This window comes from Callospermophilus lateralis, chromosome 17 (genome assembly GCF_048772815.1).
Source record: "Callospermophilus lateralis isolate mCalLat2 chromosome 17, mCalLat2.hap1, whole genome shotgun sequence".
NCBI lineage: Eukaryota > Metazoa > Chordata > Mammalia > Rodentia > Sciuridae > Callospermophilus > Callospermophilus lateralis.
In genome coordinates, this window is record NC_135321.1 from 36,142,982 (window position 1) to 36,164,124 (window position 21,143).

Genomic DNA, 21,143 nt, shown 5'->3' on the forward strand with positions numbered 1-21,143 from the left:
AACTCTGACTTTCCTCTTCATATTACAACAAAAAAAATTTGTGTGTGTGTGTGTGGGGGGGATCAGAGAAAGAAATCTGGGTGGTATGAAGATTAACTTTGGAAAATTTCTGATAGAAAGTTTAGAAGTGAACACTGAAGAATCTCATAAAGAAGCATTCCACAATATTTCTTTTTTCTAACCATCTCTTGCTTTGGTTCCATTAATCCTATCTCAGCATCACCTACTTAAAGTACATCTTCCTCCCTTTCAGTTTCTAGCTAACTTCTTGTAAATGCAATATGTCCTGACCATTGCTTTCCATCATGACATTATAAAATTCAGATTCTCTGGCATGATCTACAAGATTTGTATATTGATGTTTCCATTTTGCTATTTATCTCTCCCTCTTGGTGCTAGCCTGACAAGTGTCTTCAGTGCTTTTCTCAAACTTTATGGGTATTTTTACTAGTAAATCTATCTTCCATCTTGCACTGCCAGATTTCACTATTTTTATATGTGCAACTAAAACCCCATCTTTTCCACAAGGTTTACCCCACCTACCTAGACCACAGTGGTGGTGAAGTGGATCACCATCACTGGGAAAAAAGCAGAAGTGACACTTCACTTTTTAATTTTAATTTGTAGCATGGGGATGATAATAGTCATCCTGTCCACCTCAAAGGTCTTTTCTGAGTATGAAATGAAACAATAGTTGTATATATGTTCTATAAATATATAAGACTGTCACTGATCTCTTTTCAATACCTTGAAACAAAGACCCAGGTTTCTTATTTCTGCCACCTGGCATCTATGGTTGAATGTTATTAATCCTAGCTTTGAACCTTCCCTCATTCGATGGCACTTTGCTGGTTAGCAGTCATAGCAAGTTTTAGAGAAAAGGGTCTAAGGGTTGGAGAAGTGGGTAAGGCATGATGCCTGTTAGAAACTGAACAAAAGGACCATCTAGAAAGCCAAACCCTTCTCTAGAAAGTGGCCTCTACTTCTCTAGAATCAGGACTCAACCATCTTGGCCTTCCAATTCCAGATGAGTCCATCAATGGTCCCTCCTATCCTGCTTTTTCTTTTGTTCTCTCTGTTGACTTTAATTATGGGGCTCTCACTGATGTACCGAAGCCTATTATTCTGACTAATTTGGAAAAACCTTTCATGTCACATGTTATAGGTTTACCTTGTTGAGTAAAAAGAAAAAAAAAAACACTCTGCATTTCAATTCTAATATCTGTGAAGGTTTTTTTTTTTTTTTTCCTAAAGGAGTTGAAATTTTGGATTAAGCCAATAATTAAAAACTGGTCCATTTTTCTTTTTCTGTACCCTTTTTTGGTGCCCAAACTGGTGTAAGGCATCGAGACAACATCTGAACATGGCCTCTACTCCCCATCACCATCAACACTCACAAAAACCATTCCAGGGACCCGGGTGGCACGGCGGTTCTTTTACATTGTTGGCTCTGAACCCTCTGGCTGGCAGCTCACGTGCTTTCTCCAATGCCTCCCTGTTCCCACTTGACCTTCGCCTCCAACTACCTGCCCTTTCCTTTCTTTGCATTGTTTCTCATAGTGGATATTAAATGCCTTGGCTCATTTGAAATCACTTCCTTCTCTCAAATGCTTTTTCTGACTTAGGACAATTATTTTCACATAGTAGATATAATAGAGGGAATACAAAATAAAACAAGCAGTTTCACAGACTTGCAACTATCCTGAACAAATTTCAATTTATATGGGCAATTTTTTTTTTCCTAACTCTTCTGCTTTCGTTTTCTCCCTTTAAAAATTTTGCCTCCTATTACTTGGGAAGTTGAGAGAGATCACATAGGGCACATCTCTTTGGGAGGTCAGCATAGAGTAATAATTTCAAAGGCTATAAAGTCCTGGTGTCCCATTTATGGGACTATTTCCATTCTAATTGGTAGTCTCCTAATGATGAGAGATCGGTCCTAGGACAATTAAGCAAAAAATGTTTTGATATAAAAAAATATGAAAATGTGCCAACAGTTGGCACTTTCCTTTAAATTTTTATCTATAGAACTTCAAAGAATGCTTTTGAAGTAAATGCACTTACTGCAAAATTCTCAGGTAAACCTCTATAGGTATAAAGTCATCATCATATCCTCCTCCTTTACCCCATAACCTCAGAAATGATATCAGTGTTTCAGAATGGGATTAAATGTTTAAATATTGCAATGCCATTTCAAGAAATATGGAATGTATGCACAGTTCCTGTTCTGGGCTTACTCAGCACTGAATTTGAGAGCTGACTCAACTATTCATTATTTTTTTATTCAGGGTACTCCTAAACATTTGCAATGTGCCAGGAATGGTTCTGAGCCCCAGGGGCTTCTGTTCTCAAAGAACTTCCATTTCAGTGAAGGAAGACAGAAAACAAGCAAGGAAGCAAACTCCTAAATAAGATTATTTCAGATAGTGGTAAATCTCTCTCTCTCTCTCTCTCTCTCTCTCTCACACACACACACACACACACACACACACACACACGAGATTTTAATAGAAATTGTCACTGGGGTAGGAAATAGTGGGCAAGACTAGACAGATGGTTTTTAGGAGGTAGCATTTGAACAGAGTCCTGGATGACTGGAAAGAACCATCCTACAGAGACCCACAGGAAGAGCTTTCTGGGTTAAAAGAACTACTAGAGTAAAGGAAGAAGCTGCTCAAATCTGGAGTGTGATGGGCAGTGGGATCTTATGGTGGTAAGGCAGGCAGGAGCCAGGTGAGGTAGGACCTTAAAACCTATGGTGAAAGAAGTTGGTTTGAATCAAAGTGTGATGGAAAATCTTCAGAGGTTTCAATGTGGGAATAATAACATGATCTGATTTATGTGTTTAAAAAATGGCAGATTGGATTGGGTGTTGGAGATGGAGATGAAGAGGCCAGTTTTCAGGATATGCTGTGGAGACAGAATCAATAGAACCAATCTGTATTGAATAGAGAAAGGACCTGCTATGGAGGGGACATGGAGATGTTTGGCATGAAAAACTGAGGGATGATGGTATCATTCCAATCCTTACAGGAAGCCTCTTTGATGAGCCTCCTCCGTGTCTCTGGGTGAGAGGGATAAACTTTGCCTAGCACCCAGGAAGGCCCTCCGCATGTAGCTTGTTAACAAAAACAGATGTGTCAGAGACAGGAAATAAGAGTGTCTAGAAGTATAGCATTATTTTTTTTTTCCTATCTCAGAACACACACACACACACACACACACACACACAGAGTTTTCTCATGAAATTTCTGTAGATCTGAAGATACAAAGACTCAGCTTTTCAGAAGCCAGCATCACTGACTCAAGATGTCCTTCCTTAAATATGCATACAGTGTGAAATTACAGGCTATAGGTAATTAATGAATGCACAGATTGATCAAAAAAGCCAGCATGTCTGTTAAGCCTTACCTGTTCTTGTTTTCTAGTTCTGCAATCAGCTGCCTTTGTTGCTTATTTGCATCAATGGTGAAGGAGATGTCAGGAGCACTTCTCTGCTGAGTTGGCTGCTGCAAAATATGTAGTTCATATGATTTATTACTGGGAATGTGAACCCACATGTGTTTGGGAACATAGGGCGCTTGAGATAGGCAGACAAGGAAGGGGAAACTATTTCTATCACAATAAAGGACAAAAACATAAAAAAAATGAAATTGCTATTCCTTCCCTAAGAACCAACTTTTCTGCAGCTCTAGAACATATCTATGCAGTGGAAAACAGAACATAATTTGTTGGCAGGAAAATAAACCAAACAGGAAAAATTTGTTTTTCTGTTTTCTGATTTGAAGTCTTTTGGAAGCTATTCCATTCTTGCCATGTGTTCCCACGGGCAATTATTCTGTCAATATAGGTGGGTTAAAAAATGTTACTGTTGAGGTAACTCTTTCTGTAGAACTACTGCTCAATCATTCTTATTGTAGATTTCAAAATAGCCAGGTGAGAGGATTTTGAATGTTCCTAACACAAAGAAATGATAAATATTTGAGATGATGGATATGCTAATTACTCTGATCGGATCATTACATATTGCATATATATATCTACACATATTACATGTATATACATCACACTGCATGCCATAGATGTGTAAAAATATGTATCAATTACAAATAAAAGTATTTGGGCTACGGATGTAGATCAGTAGGAAAGCACTTGCTTAGTGCATGCAAGACCCAGCATTAGAAAAAATACAATATACAATACAATAATTAAATAAATAAAAGTATTTACAAAACTAAAAATAGAATTCTAACAAAAATTTCAGTTTTGTAAACAGTTAATTTCTTTTTTTTTCTTTTGGTCAAGATGCTTTCATGTATGTCTTTATTCATCCATGTAACGTTACATCTATGGATTTGTATATATATTAGCTTCTTCTACCTTCATCCCACAGCAGCCCATTATTCTCAATCATGCAACCAACTTTAATAACTTATATGTATGCAATCACAGATTTCTTCAATCTCATATGATACATATCATAAATTCTATCATATAATGTTTTATGTATGTCTGTATATGTGTATGTATATTCATTCAAGGGTTTATTGGGGATTATTTTATTTAAAAAGGGGGTCACACTAGGTACTAGTCTTGCTTTCTTTGTTCCACAGTACATTATAGAAATTCCTCCAAGCCAATTTTCATTGCTTTTAAAAATCATAAATAATTTTTCTACCAAAGAACGTGAAGCTTTTAAAAATTGCACTTGCTGCCTAAATTGGAAGACACAGAGAAGTGCAGCCTGCTTTTTAATGTCCATAAACCTAACTGTAAGAAAGGTTCAGAATGGTTAAAGTCTGGCTTTCCTAAAATTCTCCTATGATTTTTATTTTTCATTTCCTTTTAATAAGGAAACAATCTGTGTTGCTAATGAAAAATTCTGAGGTTCTGTTTTCTGTATCCTAATTGGCTTTTGATAGTTAAGTTTGACATGTGATATTTTTTACTTATGATCCAGGTTTTCTTTGTGATTTTGCTATATTAAGTCTCTCTTTCTTCCATATATTTTATGCATTGATAAAAGAAATTTATTTGAGCAAATTATGGATTTCAGTAATTGATTTGCTGTTTATATTAATGGATCAGGAATCTTCTAGATGAAGGAGGTGTTAAGTGGGCCTAGCAATGTTATGACCATAATATCTCAAGCTATGATTTTTGCTATACTAGATTGTTAACTGAAAAGTGAAAAAATGGAAGAGACCATAAAGTCGTCACTATTTAGTTCAGCTGCTACAGTATGTAAATAGCCATAGATAATATGTAAAAAAGTGAGATGGTAACGGATGTGATTCTGCAATCTGTATACGGGGTAAAAATGGGAGTTCATAACCCACTTGAATCAAATGTATGAAATATGATATGTCAAGAGCTTTGTAATGTTTTGAATAACCAATAATAAAAAAGTGAGATGATGGTATTCTGATAAAATTTTTATTTGTGGACATTAAAATTAAATTTCATGCAATTTTCATTTGTCACAAAATATGACTCTTCTCCTTTTCCCAACAATTAAAAAATTAAAGATTATTTTTAGCTCATGTAAGAAAATGGGCTGAATTTGGCTCTAGGTAGTTTGTTGATCCTCAAGAATTAAGAAGTCTCTTAATTTATTTGCATTCAATCAATAGTAGTCAACATAGGGGGAAACGATACCAAGCTATAAAACGTATAGCATCTAACTTACTTGATTTAAAAAATTAGGACTAAGAATTTAAAGTCAAGAAATAAAAGAAATAATATCTGGCAGGTCAGTTCTATATAATTAGGCCTTTTGAGGAAAAAAATAAGAAAGAAGAAAACAATGAGAGATTTAAATTGAAGGAGAAAAAATAAATATAGGCAGACTAAAGGGAAGCAAAAGGTAGAGATGTAGGGAGAAATCAAAAGAAGGGAGATATTTATTAATTTTTACTGTGTTGGCATACTTTGAATGTGTAATTATATTTAGCTTCTTTAATTGATGGAACAGAGAGAGAGATAGAGAAAAAGAGAGAAGAAAACAGATTTTCAGAATATTAGTCATAAAAGATAAGATCACCACTTTTGGAATTTGATATGCAAATTTCTGATCTTACCACCTTCTGGCACCATTTTGGGGCATTATAAGGCACCCAAACCAGCTAATTTTATGTAGTCATGTCTCAATATGTGACCTTCAAGAAATCCAAGGTTATATCCTTATGTGGCTTTTAAAGTCTACTACATTTTCATAACATAGACTGTATATGTATATATATATATATATATATATATATATATATATATATATTCCATATTTTTTCAAAGATCAGGTCTAGCTTGTTGGTTAGCCATATTCTATTAAATAATTTGATTAATTAAAGTTCACATGTTATTTTAATATCTTGTTGGATGCCCTTCAGACTCAAGTTTTGAATTTGAGAACATCCTACTCTTCTCATTTGGATAAAATTTCCTTAAATTTTAAGTTGCCTCAAATATACTGATTCATTCATTTTCCCATTCAACACATTTTTAAATTCAACATCTATTATGAAGCACATATTGTGGCTGATGTCCTATATAAAGATGTTTCTTATTCTCAAAGCATGGACAAATATAACTGGTATGATTACCACTATGGTTAAAGTAGCACAAGACTCAATAGAAGCAGAGAGAAAACATGACTATATCATTAAGGTAACCAGGAAGGAAATATTAAGAGATGACACTGAGTCGACCTATTAAGTGGAAGGAGGGGTTATCTGCTAGACGGGTGAATTCTAGGTTTCTGCATGGTGTATTTGGAAATGGATAGACCACAGGGTATGAAGTGGTGGAAAGGAAAGGCAGAGTGCTATAGGAAATCTAGTGACTGAATAGAAGAGCACAGTGAGAAAAAGATGTGGGATTTTCCATAGGGAAAACGTAAAAATGGACCCAAGTAAATGACCTTTCTATCTCCATTCTAACTTGGAGATATCTTGCTAATGATGATTTATTTAGTTAATCATAGCATTCTTGAGATGTCATTATGAGAAGATTGACAAAAGAACACAAATGAATGTGAGAATGTTATCATTCCTGTGATGGACTCACAAAGGTTACATATGATATAAGTAGGTGGACAACATAAATAGCCAATATTCTTAAGAAAGGAAAGAAACAGACCGGAGAAGTTAGTGCCATCTAAATGATCACATGCACACAGAAAGTTAACACTGCACTAGGAATCACTAATTCAAATGTTGAGTGCGGCCAGGGAGGTAAAGTAAATGGAAGAAGGAGACTAGGGGTGGGGGTTGTGGCAAAATGGTGAATGCCTTCCCTGTCCAGAGTAAGCAAGCAAAGGAAGGTTCCTACTCCAGGTACCTGTTGCTATGAGGAACATGGACCTGGTCTTGTTAGTCTTTCAAGATAAACTGAAAATTCAGAGTTTTAAGGTTAACCATCTGACTTGTAAATGCTGACAGCTAATAAAGAATTGAAAACACCATGGGGGCCACATAAAACATTTCTGTGGGGAAAATTTAGACATAGACTATTTTTTTGTGATGAATAACTTATGTGCCATGTTCATAGTTTATTATCTCATTTGACCCTAATTAGATGTAGCACTGATATCTATATAGATAATTATAGTTATACCTATTATAAATGAGGAAACTAAGCTCAAATGATGCCTTGCATGAGGTCACGGAGAGCTGGGACTCAGACGCACAAGCCCATACTGCTGAGTCCACGTCTTACTGCCCCGCACCCTCTGTCCACAGAGATTTATGCATGAACAAGGGCCAGAAAACTTGGAAAATAAGTCTTGACAGAAATCGTGTTTTTCCTTTCTTTTTGAGTAAATCCCCCTAACGGGGTTACTTGTCCTAAAACATAGTTCTCCCATTCTTTCAGTTGACTTTAATTTTCTTGAGCACAATTTTTTTTTTTTATTTATAGCATTTAAGATTTCACGAAGTCCAATAGTATCTCTGCTTTACCATGTTCCATTTTTGGGTCATAATAGTGCACTTTCGCCGGCCTGCATCCTTTACCATGTAGATCATGGTAATTACTAACAATATTACAGTTGCTGGTATTACAGAGAGCAAGTTCCAGGGCTAATGCAATGGGTCATGGTTTCCATTTGGGATTATTATTTAACTGCTCAGCATGAAGGACTCTGATAATGGTAACATCCCTTGTGAGAGGGGCAAGTAGCAGATTCCTCACTTTAATATCCTGCCACTCATTGTTTTTTGCAATGCATCAATAGCAGCTCATTCTCAGTTCAGCATAGATGAATTTCAAATAACAGTGTTAAATTATTGCTTTTGCTTTAGAGATGAAAGCAGATGGAGAAAGATTTGAGCCCTATTTCCTCTACTGGTGTATTTCAAGTGTCACTTGCAACTATTCTGCCTTTAACCTAGTATCTTTGCTAAACATACTTGCTTTAAATTCATTGAAGAATCATAACCAGTCCTTATTCTTTTCTTTGTGTGCTCATATGGGGGACAGAATTTGGTAAAGAGGGTCGGATGGGCTTCTAGTTTGACCATATTGGCACATTACTGCAGATATTTTGTTCTTCAAGTCTGCCATTCTAAAACTGGGAATTCGCTACTACCAAGAAGCCATAAATGTAACAACAGACACATGAATCAATAAATTAGTACTATTTTGTTGGTAATTAGTATCAACTATAATGATAACAATGGACATGGCATGTGAAATTCAAGGATCCCAGATGCCAACAGATGAATCCTTTCACTCAAACTACTTACAGACGAGGAGGATTCTGCTGCCAGTCTTGCTGCGTACCTGGCGATCAGCCTGTGCTCTTCATCAAGCCGGTTGGAACTCTCAAGCATACTATCCAGAATAGAGCAAGAAGTGGAGTGTTAGACAATCGAGAAAGATTGACATATTCATATCACCATCAGGGGGTCTTCCTATTTCAGTTTTTCAATGCCAAAAATTTGCAAGCTGTACAAAACCCTGCTAGGTTAATGATCTCCAACTTTGATTCATGACATAATCTAATATGTGGACAGGAAGTTGAATAATAAATCCTGAGTTCATACAATTCAATCATCTCTTACTAAGAGAGCTCCAAAGAGAAAAGACTTTTATAATCAACATTTCTGATATAAAAATTCATTTTTAATTTAGTTTTGTTGTCTTTAATATTTTTATTTCCCTATTATATGAGTAAGACATGGACAGAGTTCATAATGTTAGAAAATATGACAGCAAGTAGAAAGGAAAAAAAAAATCCCAGCTGTAGTTAGTTTCCAGTGACCCCTTCTGCTAGTTTTGACATCCTTACGTAATTTCTTTCCCTCTAGTATGAGCTGGCATTACTAACTTGCATCTGATGAATAGAACATGGCAGAAGGAATGGAATGTTGCTTCCAAAATTAGGTCTAAAAAGATCATGGTTTTGATTATGGGATCTCTTTCTCTTGAGCTCTCTTGAATTGTTTACCTTGTGGAAAGCTTGCTGCTATGTCTAAAGCATGTCTGTGGAAAGGCACATGTGGTGAGGGCTCCAAGCCAGTCAACAACCAGGTGAATGAATCCCCACCAATCCCCACCAGCAGAGCCTTCAGATGAGCTCAGAGCCCCAGTCCACAGCTTAACTGTAACCTCAGAAACTCCTTGAACCAGATGCAGCTCATTAAGCCAAACTTGGATTCCTCCACAAAACTATGAGTTAATAAATATTTTTTGTTTTTAAGCTGCTAAGCTTTGGGGGTGAAGGTTATGGAACAATAGATAGCTAATACAATTCTTATCTATAATATCTATAATATTAATATCTATATGTATATAATATTTACTTTCCAAGTAATTTACCTTTTATATTTACAAAGAAGTGGCTCCCCATAACATTAATGGTAATTGTTTAGTGTCTACTATGAATTTATAGAAACTTTTTTTTACTAGGCTGTTCTGAATCCCTGAAAACTAGGACAGGTAGAAGTATTATCAGTGTTCCCAAATTTCAGAAAACTTTGTCTTCTGAAGCCCTTCATTCAAACTTCAGTTTTGGGTGCTATTAAAAAGAAGTTCTATGAAACATACCAATAACACTAATCCTGTTAACAGATTAATTGGTCTTAGTTTGTCTTATCAGTTATTATGGTGTACATCAGTCAGAATCAAGATTAGAAACTGGCTCTTCTCATTTCCAAACATACTGTATTCTTCCTCATTGGCTCTTATACTTTCGTTTCTTAATAAAAACATTAGCATTCATGATTATACATTTTGAAAGACACACTTCCATACCAATATTAAGGTTATAAGAATTATCCATTGGGAAGACTCAGATCCACATGAATAACATACAACTATTTATATGTGCATTTACATATAAATTAAACATGCAGCACAATTTTTAAACTTTTGTTCTAAGGTGAGAGAATGAGTGGAGTTCATTACATACTTCTGGTATGTTGGCCTGCCACTTCAAAATAGCTCTCTCCTGGTGGGCTAATCCATCACTAAAAATTTATTTCTGGGCATTTGGAAGAATTTATTGTCTCCATTATTTCTGCTCCTCTCTATACTCATCACATATATAAACTATACCTATTTTTAATCCTGAATACATTCACTGTAGATTTAGCCCCTTTTCTGGGCTACAGTAACAAACTAGAATATTTCCAAATTTCCCTATTTACCAACTCACAGCTTCAGTCTCAGAAAGAGGTATTTATTTTCTTTTGTCCAAGTGATAATACATGTAAAAGATGTCAATGTATCATCATTGTGAGAAACACATTAACAACCTAAAAAATTTTAGATAGTACAGTATTACTATTTTGCCTCATAAGTATCTTGTACAGATTTGTTAACAATTCTTGTCTCTTTCAAAAATTTTATCTACTATCTGTATGGTCCAGAGCAGTGCTTCTCAAACTTTAAAATCAGAGCTATTACTTAGGGATTCTGTGAAAAGGCAGTTTCTGAATTCTGTAGTGGGAGGCGGTAGAGTTTGGCCTGGGAGCTGAGAACCTGAATTCTTATGAGATCCCAAGAGATACTGAAGAACACTTTGAGAAGAAAGGATCTAGACGGTCTTGAAGACAAAATGGGAAATCCAAATACATGAAGTAAAGCCCAGATGTAAGTCATATAAAAGAGGTATTTTTCACGAGAGTTTAACTGATACTAACATAGCATGTGTGATATTTTTATAAACATTCCCTGAAGACCAAAAATTCTGGAAACGGGGCTCACAGAATGTGTAGCATCTCCTAAAGTGGATTGAGATCTCAATCAGCACACAAATTTAGACTTGGAATAAGAAAATAATTTTTATAGCAAAACACAGAATTATTTCTGGAAAATTGGTACTTTAAAGCAGATGTTGGTCTTTATAAAACAATGTCTGCACTCTGCAGTAGTTAAAAATAACTAAGTTTCTTAGTGTAGTTCCAACAAGAAAGAGCAAGTTACACTGTCTTTGCTTCAAACATATGACTACCAGACAAAGAGCCCATTTCTTTTGATTTTAACATGTTTCTCACTCCTTGCTGGCATATTAGAAACGATCTGCCTAATTCATACAGTTTGTACAGACAAAAGGGACTTTTAATCCAAGTCCAGGATGATGATCTGTTTGCTCAAGACTGACTTTGAGCAGCTGGGGTGGTGACTCAGTGGTAGAGCGCTCGCCTAGCATATGTGAGGCTCTGGGTTCGATCCTCAGCACCACATGAAAATAAAATAAAGGTATTGTGTCCACTATGACTAAAAACTAAAAAAAAAGAGGGGTGACTTTGACAGAAATACTCATGAGTGTTTTAATAAACAACAAAGACAACTTGATGAAAACCTCTTGATGTAATTTTTATCATGAATGACCAGCAAGTGTAAATGATCTGAAGGTTATATTCCAAAAAAAAAAATAAATAAATTAAAAGCCTCCTAGCAATGTAAGATGTGAAGTTATGGGGCTCTGTCTAGCAGGCGATAACTCATATTCCATGCCTTCCTTCCCCCAACACTGTATGAACGAGAGCTGGTGTGATATATTACCCCTCTGTGCACACGAAAAATTTATGAGTCCACATGTTCCTTTTCAGTATGTTCAAATTATACAAAGGTGAATGAGGCATTCTTCTGATGGATTCCATTATTTCAAGATTCAATTACAAATAGTTGAAAACGAATAGCCAATAATCCCTGAATCATTAAAATACATACCAATCCCAACCCTTCCTCCCTTGCTAGCTAATAATTTCAGGACTTTATTTTCAGTAATCTTGCTACAAGACTATGATGAATTAAAAAGTGGCTGCTGTGTTGACAGCCTTTCAGAGTGGAGAAATCCATTATTTTGAAAGCTCTCCATTTTCTATCTTATATGCATGGATGGAGTCTGTTGCTGGTGATTTCAAATGACAATCTAGGACACTCAAGTGGCCCCATCTAAGCCAGGACTTACTAAATTGTGATTCAGCAACGATTTCTGAGAACTCATGATGTGTTCACATTTTGATTTCTTGTGGGCCTGATTTGACTTCCAGGGTGGGACAGTCAACCCCAAATTGTTGTGATCCAAGGGGTACCACAAATGCTTCTCTAGTTTTTCCTTGGTATTTTTTTCTATCTATCTAGGAATATTATCACTAGAGCTTAATTTTAAAGCCATCCAGTCTCTTTTCTGGTCTTCTATTAAGATACAAGTAGCTAATGGGAAGATTATTGTCTAGGGAGGCATTATTATTTAATGCTTAACTGGAGGGTTTCTTTTTCAGGTTGTTTCTAATCTTTTGCAGGTGGTTGAGAGCAAAATGCTATGGGAAAGTGCACTGTTCAGACAGTTAGGAGTCACCAAGCATGAGAGAGTAAGGGTGGAGAAGAATGAAATGGTACTGGGACCTGAGCAGTGTTTTTGTGGGACTAAGCCTCAACATTATGACCCTTTAATTAGTGGTTTGTAAGAAATAGACAGGAAATAATTGAATGGAATTCTTCATGGATAATAATAATTAAAAGCTTACCATTATAATGTCTACTCCTAGGGATATCTTCAAACTCTTTTATCAAGATTCTGACCTTAACAACTCACTATGTTACAATCAAAGTCACACGTTCAATCAAATCTTAGGCTAACACATTAAAAATACTAAAGGCATACAGTTCAGTGGATTCAATGTTGAAGTGTGTTAGGAACTGAATTTAGTTCCCCCCCACCAAAATTCATATATTGATGCCCTAATGTCCTACTTTAGAAAGTGACTATTTTGGAGATTGGGCTTTAAAAGCAGTAATTAGAGTTACATGAAATTTTAAGGATGGGGCTCTAATACAATATGACTGATGCTCTTTTAAGAGGAGGAAGGAATGTTAGGTATGCATGGGAACAAGGAAAAGGTTATTTGATGACACAATAGTGAGGTGATTATCTGCAAGCCAAAAAGAGAGGAGAAACCAACTCTGCCGGCACACTGATCTTGGGATTACAGCCTCAAGAACTTTGAGAAAATAAATTTCAGTCTCTCAGTCTGTGGTATTTTGTCATGGCAGCCTTAGCAAACTAATAAAAAGTGGAAGAGATCAGAGAGCATTATTTTTTTTTAATTCTTGCGCAATGTCACTTTTAATTTTTCATTTTATTAACCCCTATTAATTGGCTTTGCCACATCAGTGAATAGATGGTGCTTGTCCACATTTAGCACCTCTATCTACATAAAGCTTAATGGTCTACTTTTTCATCTACTGTATACTTCTATACTAAGGAGTAATAAGGGCTACTCTACACAGATGATTGTTTTTAATGGTAAAAATTTTACTGTTAAAATATTTATTTATGGTAAAAAACATTTCTGCATTTCCTGACAATTTTGTTCAGGGTAGGAGGGAATTTTAGGTACAGCACTATCAATATTCTTCATCTGCAGATGTTTATTGGGCACCTACTGAACACCCAGGACTGTGTTAGGTGCCAGAGAGGATCTGTTTCCCATAGAGGGGAAGATAGATGGTAAATCAACCACCCACCCACCCACTCACCTAAGGATGACGGTTATGATGAAGAAATAAACAATATACCATGACAGTGGCTTATACAGGAACCTACCAGAGGTGGTACCTTTAACCTAAGATTGGAATCGGAAGAGTCAGCACACATGCATATGGAAGGTGGGTAGCAGTGCAACAAGGAAGAATGTTCTAAACAGAGAGAAGAGCCAGCATCATGGTCTTGATGCAGGAAAGAGCTTGGCTTGACTTAGGAATTGATCCAATGCTGATGTGACTATATATTCTGATGGAGAAGGAGAACCTCATGAAAGCTGAGACTGGGGAGGGGTAGGTGAGGGGCAGCTCACACAAAGGCTTGTAGGCCCTGGTGAGGGGTCTGGGTTGTAAACTAAGTGCAGTAGGAATCCAGCAGGCAAGCTGATGAAAGTTTAGACCTCATATATGAAATCCAGAAGTGGGCATTTTACGAGTCTTTTTTTTTTTTTTATCAAGTATAAAATACTGCAGAACAATTTCAAGCTAGTTGGATTATCAATCCATTTTTCAAGAAATCTGTTGGCATTACAAAAGTACAGTCTCTTGTACTGGAGGAAAACACAAGCAGAACATTTTTAACCCAGTTTTATGAGAAGTCTAACCAAATGTCAGCAGTCGATTTTGACAGTGACTGGAGCGTTAGCTGTTTTCCCTCCGTCCCTTCCAGAGTTAAAAGAAATATGCTAGAAGCTTCTGAACGATAAATATGTGGAATATAATTGTGGTTGGAGGTAGAAGTTCTAGGTTTGTTTCTAATCTTTGGTCTGCCAGCCACAGACACTTCCCTGTAAGTTGCTGATAAACCCAGACACTTGGTAAATTTAAGGGACAGCAGAAAGGTCCCACTGTGGTATATTTTGAGATACCTCCTACCTGAATCGGAGAGGGTGCTTAAAAGCCATAAAGGATTTTTTTATTTTTAAATTAGGAAGGTAGTAGCAGAAGTTCTCCCCTGAGCTGCTATTACCTTACATGGCTTATCTGACATCAGAATCAGCAATGACTTGAGTGTTTCTTTAATTTAGCAGTGGACTACTTACACATGGGCACTTTCCCATGGTGTTAGGTAGTTAATATAGCATAGAAGAGTACAAAATTCCCACCTCAGGAGCCTGTCTGAATAGTGGCAGAGACCAACCTTTTGATGGAGATCAACTGAGGTGCCCATTTGCTGAGCATCTCATGAAGGATGCAGACAGGAGCAGGAAAGAATGGGGAAGAAAATGGATGGTGGCTGGTTTTAGAAAACCTGTGTGCAAGCCCCTAAAGACATATAACCTTGGATGAGGTCTTAATGTCGTGGGGCTTCCATTTTCTTAATAGAGAAATGGAAACAATATCCAACCTTCTAGGACTTTGAAAAAATAAATAAAATAATGTGTGGGAAGGGACCCTGTCATTTATAAAGTACTTCATAAGTGCAGAATTTATTATTTCTATTATATCTATCTTGATGAGATAAAAGAAAATGAAAACAAAATTCTTGCCTTTTTAGAAGCTTAGAATTACTACGAGAAGTCACAACTCATGGAGCTAGTTCACAGAAGTTAACTTACAGGCAACCGCCATTTTTCTTACCTATATGTGTTCAAAATATTTATTAAAGGGAAATAAAAAAAATCACACAGTAAGAGATGCAACTGCAGAAGTAAATATGTGTAGGCTGCAGTGTGGAGAAATTACCCATGAAAGCTTCCTAGAGGGCAAGTGTTGATGCAGGTTTTATAAAAAGTGATGTTAGCACAGTGGCCGTGAACTTGGATGGATAATAGTTAAAATCTCTGCTCACTGTTTAGTAGCTGTGTGACCATGAAAGAGTCAGGTAAACTATTTAAAATGATTCCTCTGCTCATTTTTAAAATGGGAATGGCTGTATTTACTCTGTGGAGTTACTCTAAAGACTCAGAGAAATCACGTGCATAAAATTTTAGCAGAACTTAACATGAAGCAAGTGCTTTAAAAATAGTAGCTCTTATGATTATTACCATTATTATATACCTCACCATTTTGAATGATGGTCAAGTATTAGAGTTCTGATGACAGTATGGAAGGTGATAGATCACTATATCATTTATATAAAATCATGACAGGTGTGAGAAATTGTCAAGACCTAATAAAATATAAAGGAAATGGAGGGGAAAAAATGAGAAATCTGAAGAAGTTGGAACTTATTAAGGGGGTGGAAAAAGCAATGAGAAATATGAAAGCAGCTGTTCAAATGGAGCCTGCTTCATTGATCAGTCTTACATGCTGTTTTGTTTTCAAAATATAAATCCCTTGTAGCTTTATCAGGCAGATGTAAGGTGTCTCTACTGAGACAGTACGATGATCTTAAGTGACCATCAAGTCAATATGATTAATCATCTGAGTAGGATAATGGTTAGTAGTGACAAACTCTGAGCTTTCCTCTTTGGAGATTTCTTTGTTACAGCTTTAATTAAGAAAAGGTCAAAGAAGAGTGGTTGAAATGACTGGGATGCACTTAGAATTATGGGGGAGAGGATGGAATACTATCACATCACTGCCTTTTGATTGAATCTCTACTGACTGAATTCTTTCAAGATTACAGATACGTTTTTTAAAAAATAATTATTTAATCTTTCAGCTCCCATTAAAACCAGGATACTAAATTTGTTGGTAATAAGATTAAGGCAATCTTGTAGTTTTGAGAGACTGAGCTTTGTAAATGTAGCTGCTACTGAATCCAGAAGCTCATGGAATTTGAACAAAGTGATGGGCTTAGTCAGCTGAAGAGTCTATTCTTATTCCATAAGGAGGGGATTAAATTAGCGTGCTTATACATTTTAAACACACAAATTAATAGGTATTTATTATATTAATCTATTAAAACAAATGAACATTCACTAGTTCATCAAACCTAAAATTGTCTTGGGCTAATCTTGCAAAAATAGGTCTAAGGCGTCAGAAGCAGTAATAGAAAGGAACTTTGGAAATAGTCAAGGTAGGAGAGAGTTCTAGAAATGAAGTGGTGAACATCAAGCAGTGGACATTAAGTGTTTCAGGGATGCCTTTATGAAGTGGAAAGGGTACTTGTTAATGCTGAAGGTGGAAAGCACTTCAATGGGAATTTAACCCACTGGTTCACTTAGTAGTGGTAACCTCAGAAAGACTATGGACCCTTAGCTCAGAAAAAATTGGATTTGTTAAGCAAAATTAAAATATTTCCAAAGAATTGGTTGGCTAAATAATTCTTGTATAATAGTAGCCTAACCTGGATTGAAACATACATCTAAGTGTATAGTCTTTTCTCTCATTTTCATTCAAATTGCAAATGTACATTTATTAAGAAAATCAAGTAGCTTTAACCAATCTCCTATGTCACAATTAAAGCAGAAAAACTTCATGAATACCTTTATCCTAACATACAGGGCTACCTGAATTCTAGATTTACACATCTGAAAGCAAACTTTGTATGTTCTGGGACTTGAAAGCAAGCTTCATCAATACGGCCTCAGATATGTTCTTAAGTAATCGAATTGTTGAAAGACAAAGAAATGATTTCCATATGATCCTATCATACTACTTTTGTTCTTTTTCAGTTCTATGTTAAGTGAAAGGGCGTTGTTTCACAAATTAGCATGTCCTTGGAATGAGACAAGTGTCTGTGGTCACCAGCCTGTGGTCATCTGATAGGACATGGCAAAGAACCAACTGGTGGGACCCAGTGTCCTGCATCCACCTGGATGCTCATCTTTGGCACAACACCCATTCGCACAAGTTTTCACCTTAGCTAAGACATAAACAAGATTACAAATTCTATGATATATTCAAGGGAAATATCCAAACTAACATGGCAAAAGACTTCTATATTGAATTAGGTGAAAAGTGTCTTCGTGACACCTTCGGCATGCTGTGGCTCTGCCCCTTGCTAAGACTTCTTGTCACCAGCTCAGACTGTTCCCCTTTCTAAGAACAGTCAAGAAGCCAAACCTGCACTAACCATGATGGGTTGTTCCGGAGCATGTTGACATACAGCCCGATGAGAACATGTTCATCGGCTAGCCTGTCTGCCACATTCAGGCTGTACTGTATCCTGAAACAGGGCAGGAGGAAAGAAAGAGAGGTGAACAGAAATGAGCAGGAAAAGCAGGAGTGAGTCTGTGGTAGAAAAAAAAAAAAATCTGGAAATCCGAGGCAGTAAAGGGAGCGTCTAAACAATGTTCTAAGAAAAACACAAGCAAAACCCAGGCAAAGAAATTCACAATTTCATTTGACTAACTTTACAAATGAAGACTTCCATTTAGGCTGATAACTTATTTTGGAAAACAGATCTGCATTCTTTGACCATGAAGACCAAGGAATTCATCTGTATTATAAGAGGTTGCAAGCAAAGCAAAAAAATTTTTTTTTTAAATCATAGCATCAGGTTAGTCATTTAAAAGAAAAACAAAGGATATTAGAAAGTGAATAACAACACAGATGTGTCCACGCAAAATAACTAGTTGGTGCGGTTAATTGGGTTATGACAGGTCACTGCTTTCACTAAACTGAATATGGTCTTTCACTCACAGAGCATTTTTGCAAAAGAAACTCCATTTTTAGTTTGGTTAGTTCAAGGTTCCAGTGCACTCTGGCTGTAACTTACCCTTTACCCTTCAGCAAAGCTGGAGCAGCCCTAGCCAGCATTTTGTTCTGCTCTACTTCACTGTCCTTGGGAGGAGAGCTGGTTAATAAGATGGGAAAGCCAAGAAGAGCGTAAACACGGCAACGCATTCAAGACAGAAACTGGCAACAGAAACTCCCAAGGCTAGATCCAAGCTCTATTTGCAAAGATCTGCAATATTTTGAAACTTTCAAAATGTTTTCAGATCTCCACAGAGTTCGACTAGGAGTGAAAACCTGGTCTGATAATGGGAATTAGAATTACACAGGCCACCTCAATTCCAGATTTGACCTCTGCTGTTTGCTCAGTAAGTGAGCATTTATATTTCATATGCCTAGACATCATGAAAATTTTTTCAACATCCATTAGAGGTTAGCATGAAAGCAGTCCAGTAGTTCACCAAGTCCTGCCAACCTTTAGATCCCACTCTAAAGGAATTCTTCTGTCGTCCCTAAATTTTCCAGCTGTCTATGTTGCATAGACTTGAAAAGTACCTAGAAATGGCCGTCATATTAATAGTGTTTTACTACTTTAAGCACAAGTCACTTGACCTTGACTGAGAAGTTACAAAGAAAACTGTCAGAGAAACAGAAAAATATACTCTGGAGATTTTATATGTATTCGTATTTCTTATGTCGATATTGATATATAAGTAGTGAATAGAGTCCTGTCACTAAAGCCATTTTTAACATAGGAATATTAATTTCACTTAGTAATTTAAAGGACAATTTTAAGGTTTGAAATATATTGTTTTATAATTAATCAAGTGTGGCCAAGCCAAAGTCACCCAAGATTTACTGTGATGAATAGGCATACTTCCCTGGGATATATGGTATTTCAACTAGATTAGTAACTTGTTTTAGAGAGTTTGCTCCTTTGTAGGTTAAGAATTTCCCTACACATTGGTGTACCTAAAACTAAAACAATGTTCTAAGAAAAACACGAGCAAAACTCAGGCAAAGAAATTCACAAAATACAAAAGTAAACTGTCCAACTTTGTTAAAATACCAAGTATTAGCATGGTATCTAAAAGTAAAGGGTTTTGCCACAATTTTCTCTCCATTATATATAAAGTATTAAAATCTTACAAAACTTTTAACTACAAATTTTAAGGTACTACAAAGTACCACTTTTTCAGACAGAAATGCAAAACACATAGAAATGTATAAATGAATAGCCTTATAATTATGCACATTATGATTAGTATTGTTACTTTGTAACAGTGTATACAAAAGTTTCCTCAAATAGTGAAATCTGATAAATTTATGTCAAATTTGATTTATAAAGAAAATGTCATATATAGAGTAGCCAATGGTGTTTGTGAGTGTTTGGCATATTTACTTGGCCTTTTAGATGGGCATTTGTAACACAAAGTATTTCTGTGCTTAAAAAAGTATAGCTGAACATAAAAGAAAAGTGACTTTAGAGTGTGAGGTGCAATGTGATGTTTTGTTTTGATGTACGAACACATTATGGAATGATCAAATCAAACTAACATTTATCATATCATATACTTATTTTTATTGTAGTGAAAACATTTAAATCCTATTCTTTTTTGTGGGGGTGGATATGGGGGTATCAGGGATTGAACTCAGGAGCACTCCAACACTGAGCCACATCCCCAGCCCTATTTTGTATTTTATTTAGAGACAGGGTCTCATTGAGTTGCTTAGCTCCTTGCCATTGCTGAGGCTGGCTTTGAACTTGCAGTCCTCCTGCCTCAGCCTCCCAAACCACTGGGATTACAGGCATGTGCCACCGAGCCTGCTGAAATCCTATTCTTGCAGCAATTTTGAAACACACAATTTGTTGCTATTAACTACAGTCAACATGTCCAGCGATAGAGCATTACAACTTTGAAAACAATAAATTAGTCTAGGAGACTCTTCTTTCCTGATGGCCTTATTTTTTTCCCCAGCATATTTATCTTTATATTCTAAGACTGAAATACACCCATCAGGGTCAAAGACCACCTTACCCCCTCATAGGCGGTGTTTTCAGTGATGTTCCCTTATCCCACCAATATAACATCCCAAACCTGTCTACTATAGTCTTTCTGTTGCTCAATATCCTCAGTGACTTTTTTTTTTCTGACTTAAGGTAGATTTATCTATTGTATAATTGATTTCAGATGCTTGCAAAACCATTTGGAGCACTGTGTGAAATATCAATGATTCTTTCCTCCCAACTAAAAGATTTCCCTGCCTTATTGTGTTTCTTTGTTCTTTGAATCCCAGAAACAGTGTAGCAGTATTCCTTTAAACCAATCTAATAATTACCCAGGTATATCCACTGATGCTGAATGTGTGAGATAAAAAGAAAAGAAAAAGAGCGAAAAGGAACACAAGAAAATCAACCAAAGAAATATGTTTGCTACAAACTATTCTGGTGGTGCTTTATGGGAGAAACCCGTGGTTGCTGTGGTAAAGCCCAAAAGTGATCTTCCCACCACTTGGTCACTCCACAAACATGGAGGAGCTTTCTGATGTAAGTACCTAGTAGGGACAGGGTGTCAGGAAGGAGGCAA

The 21,143-nt window shown here is 36.3% G+C and overlaps 1 protein-coding gene across 11 annotated transcripts in view; it reads right to left on the reverse strand.

Annotated features, from left to right (window-relative positions):
- Positions 1-21,143, reverse strand: part of Dtna (dystrobrevin alpha) — a 349,876-nt gene that overhangs the window by 35,050 nt on the left and 293,683 nt on the right. For 5 of the 11 annotated variants that reach the window (XM_076837170.2, XM_076837171.2, XM_076837172.2 and 2 more), the window contains 4 exons: positions 18,599-18,676; positions 17,954-18,046; positions 8,742-8,829; positions 3,412-3,509 (listed from right to left, as the gene is read on the reverse strand). In XM_076837170.2, the coding sequence (XP_076693285.1) occupies positions 3,412-3,509; positions 8,742-8,829; positions 17,954-18,046; positions 18,599-18,676 (357 nt within the window). The remainder of the gene's footprint in view (positions 1-3,411; positions 3,510-8,741; positions 8,830-17,953; positions 18,047-18,598; positions 18,677-21,143) is intronic. The other 6 variants (XM_076837178.2, XM_076837177.2, XM_076837175.2 and 3 more) reach the window with 2 other exon arrangements.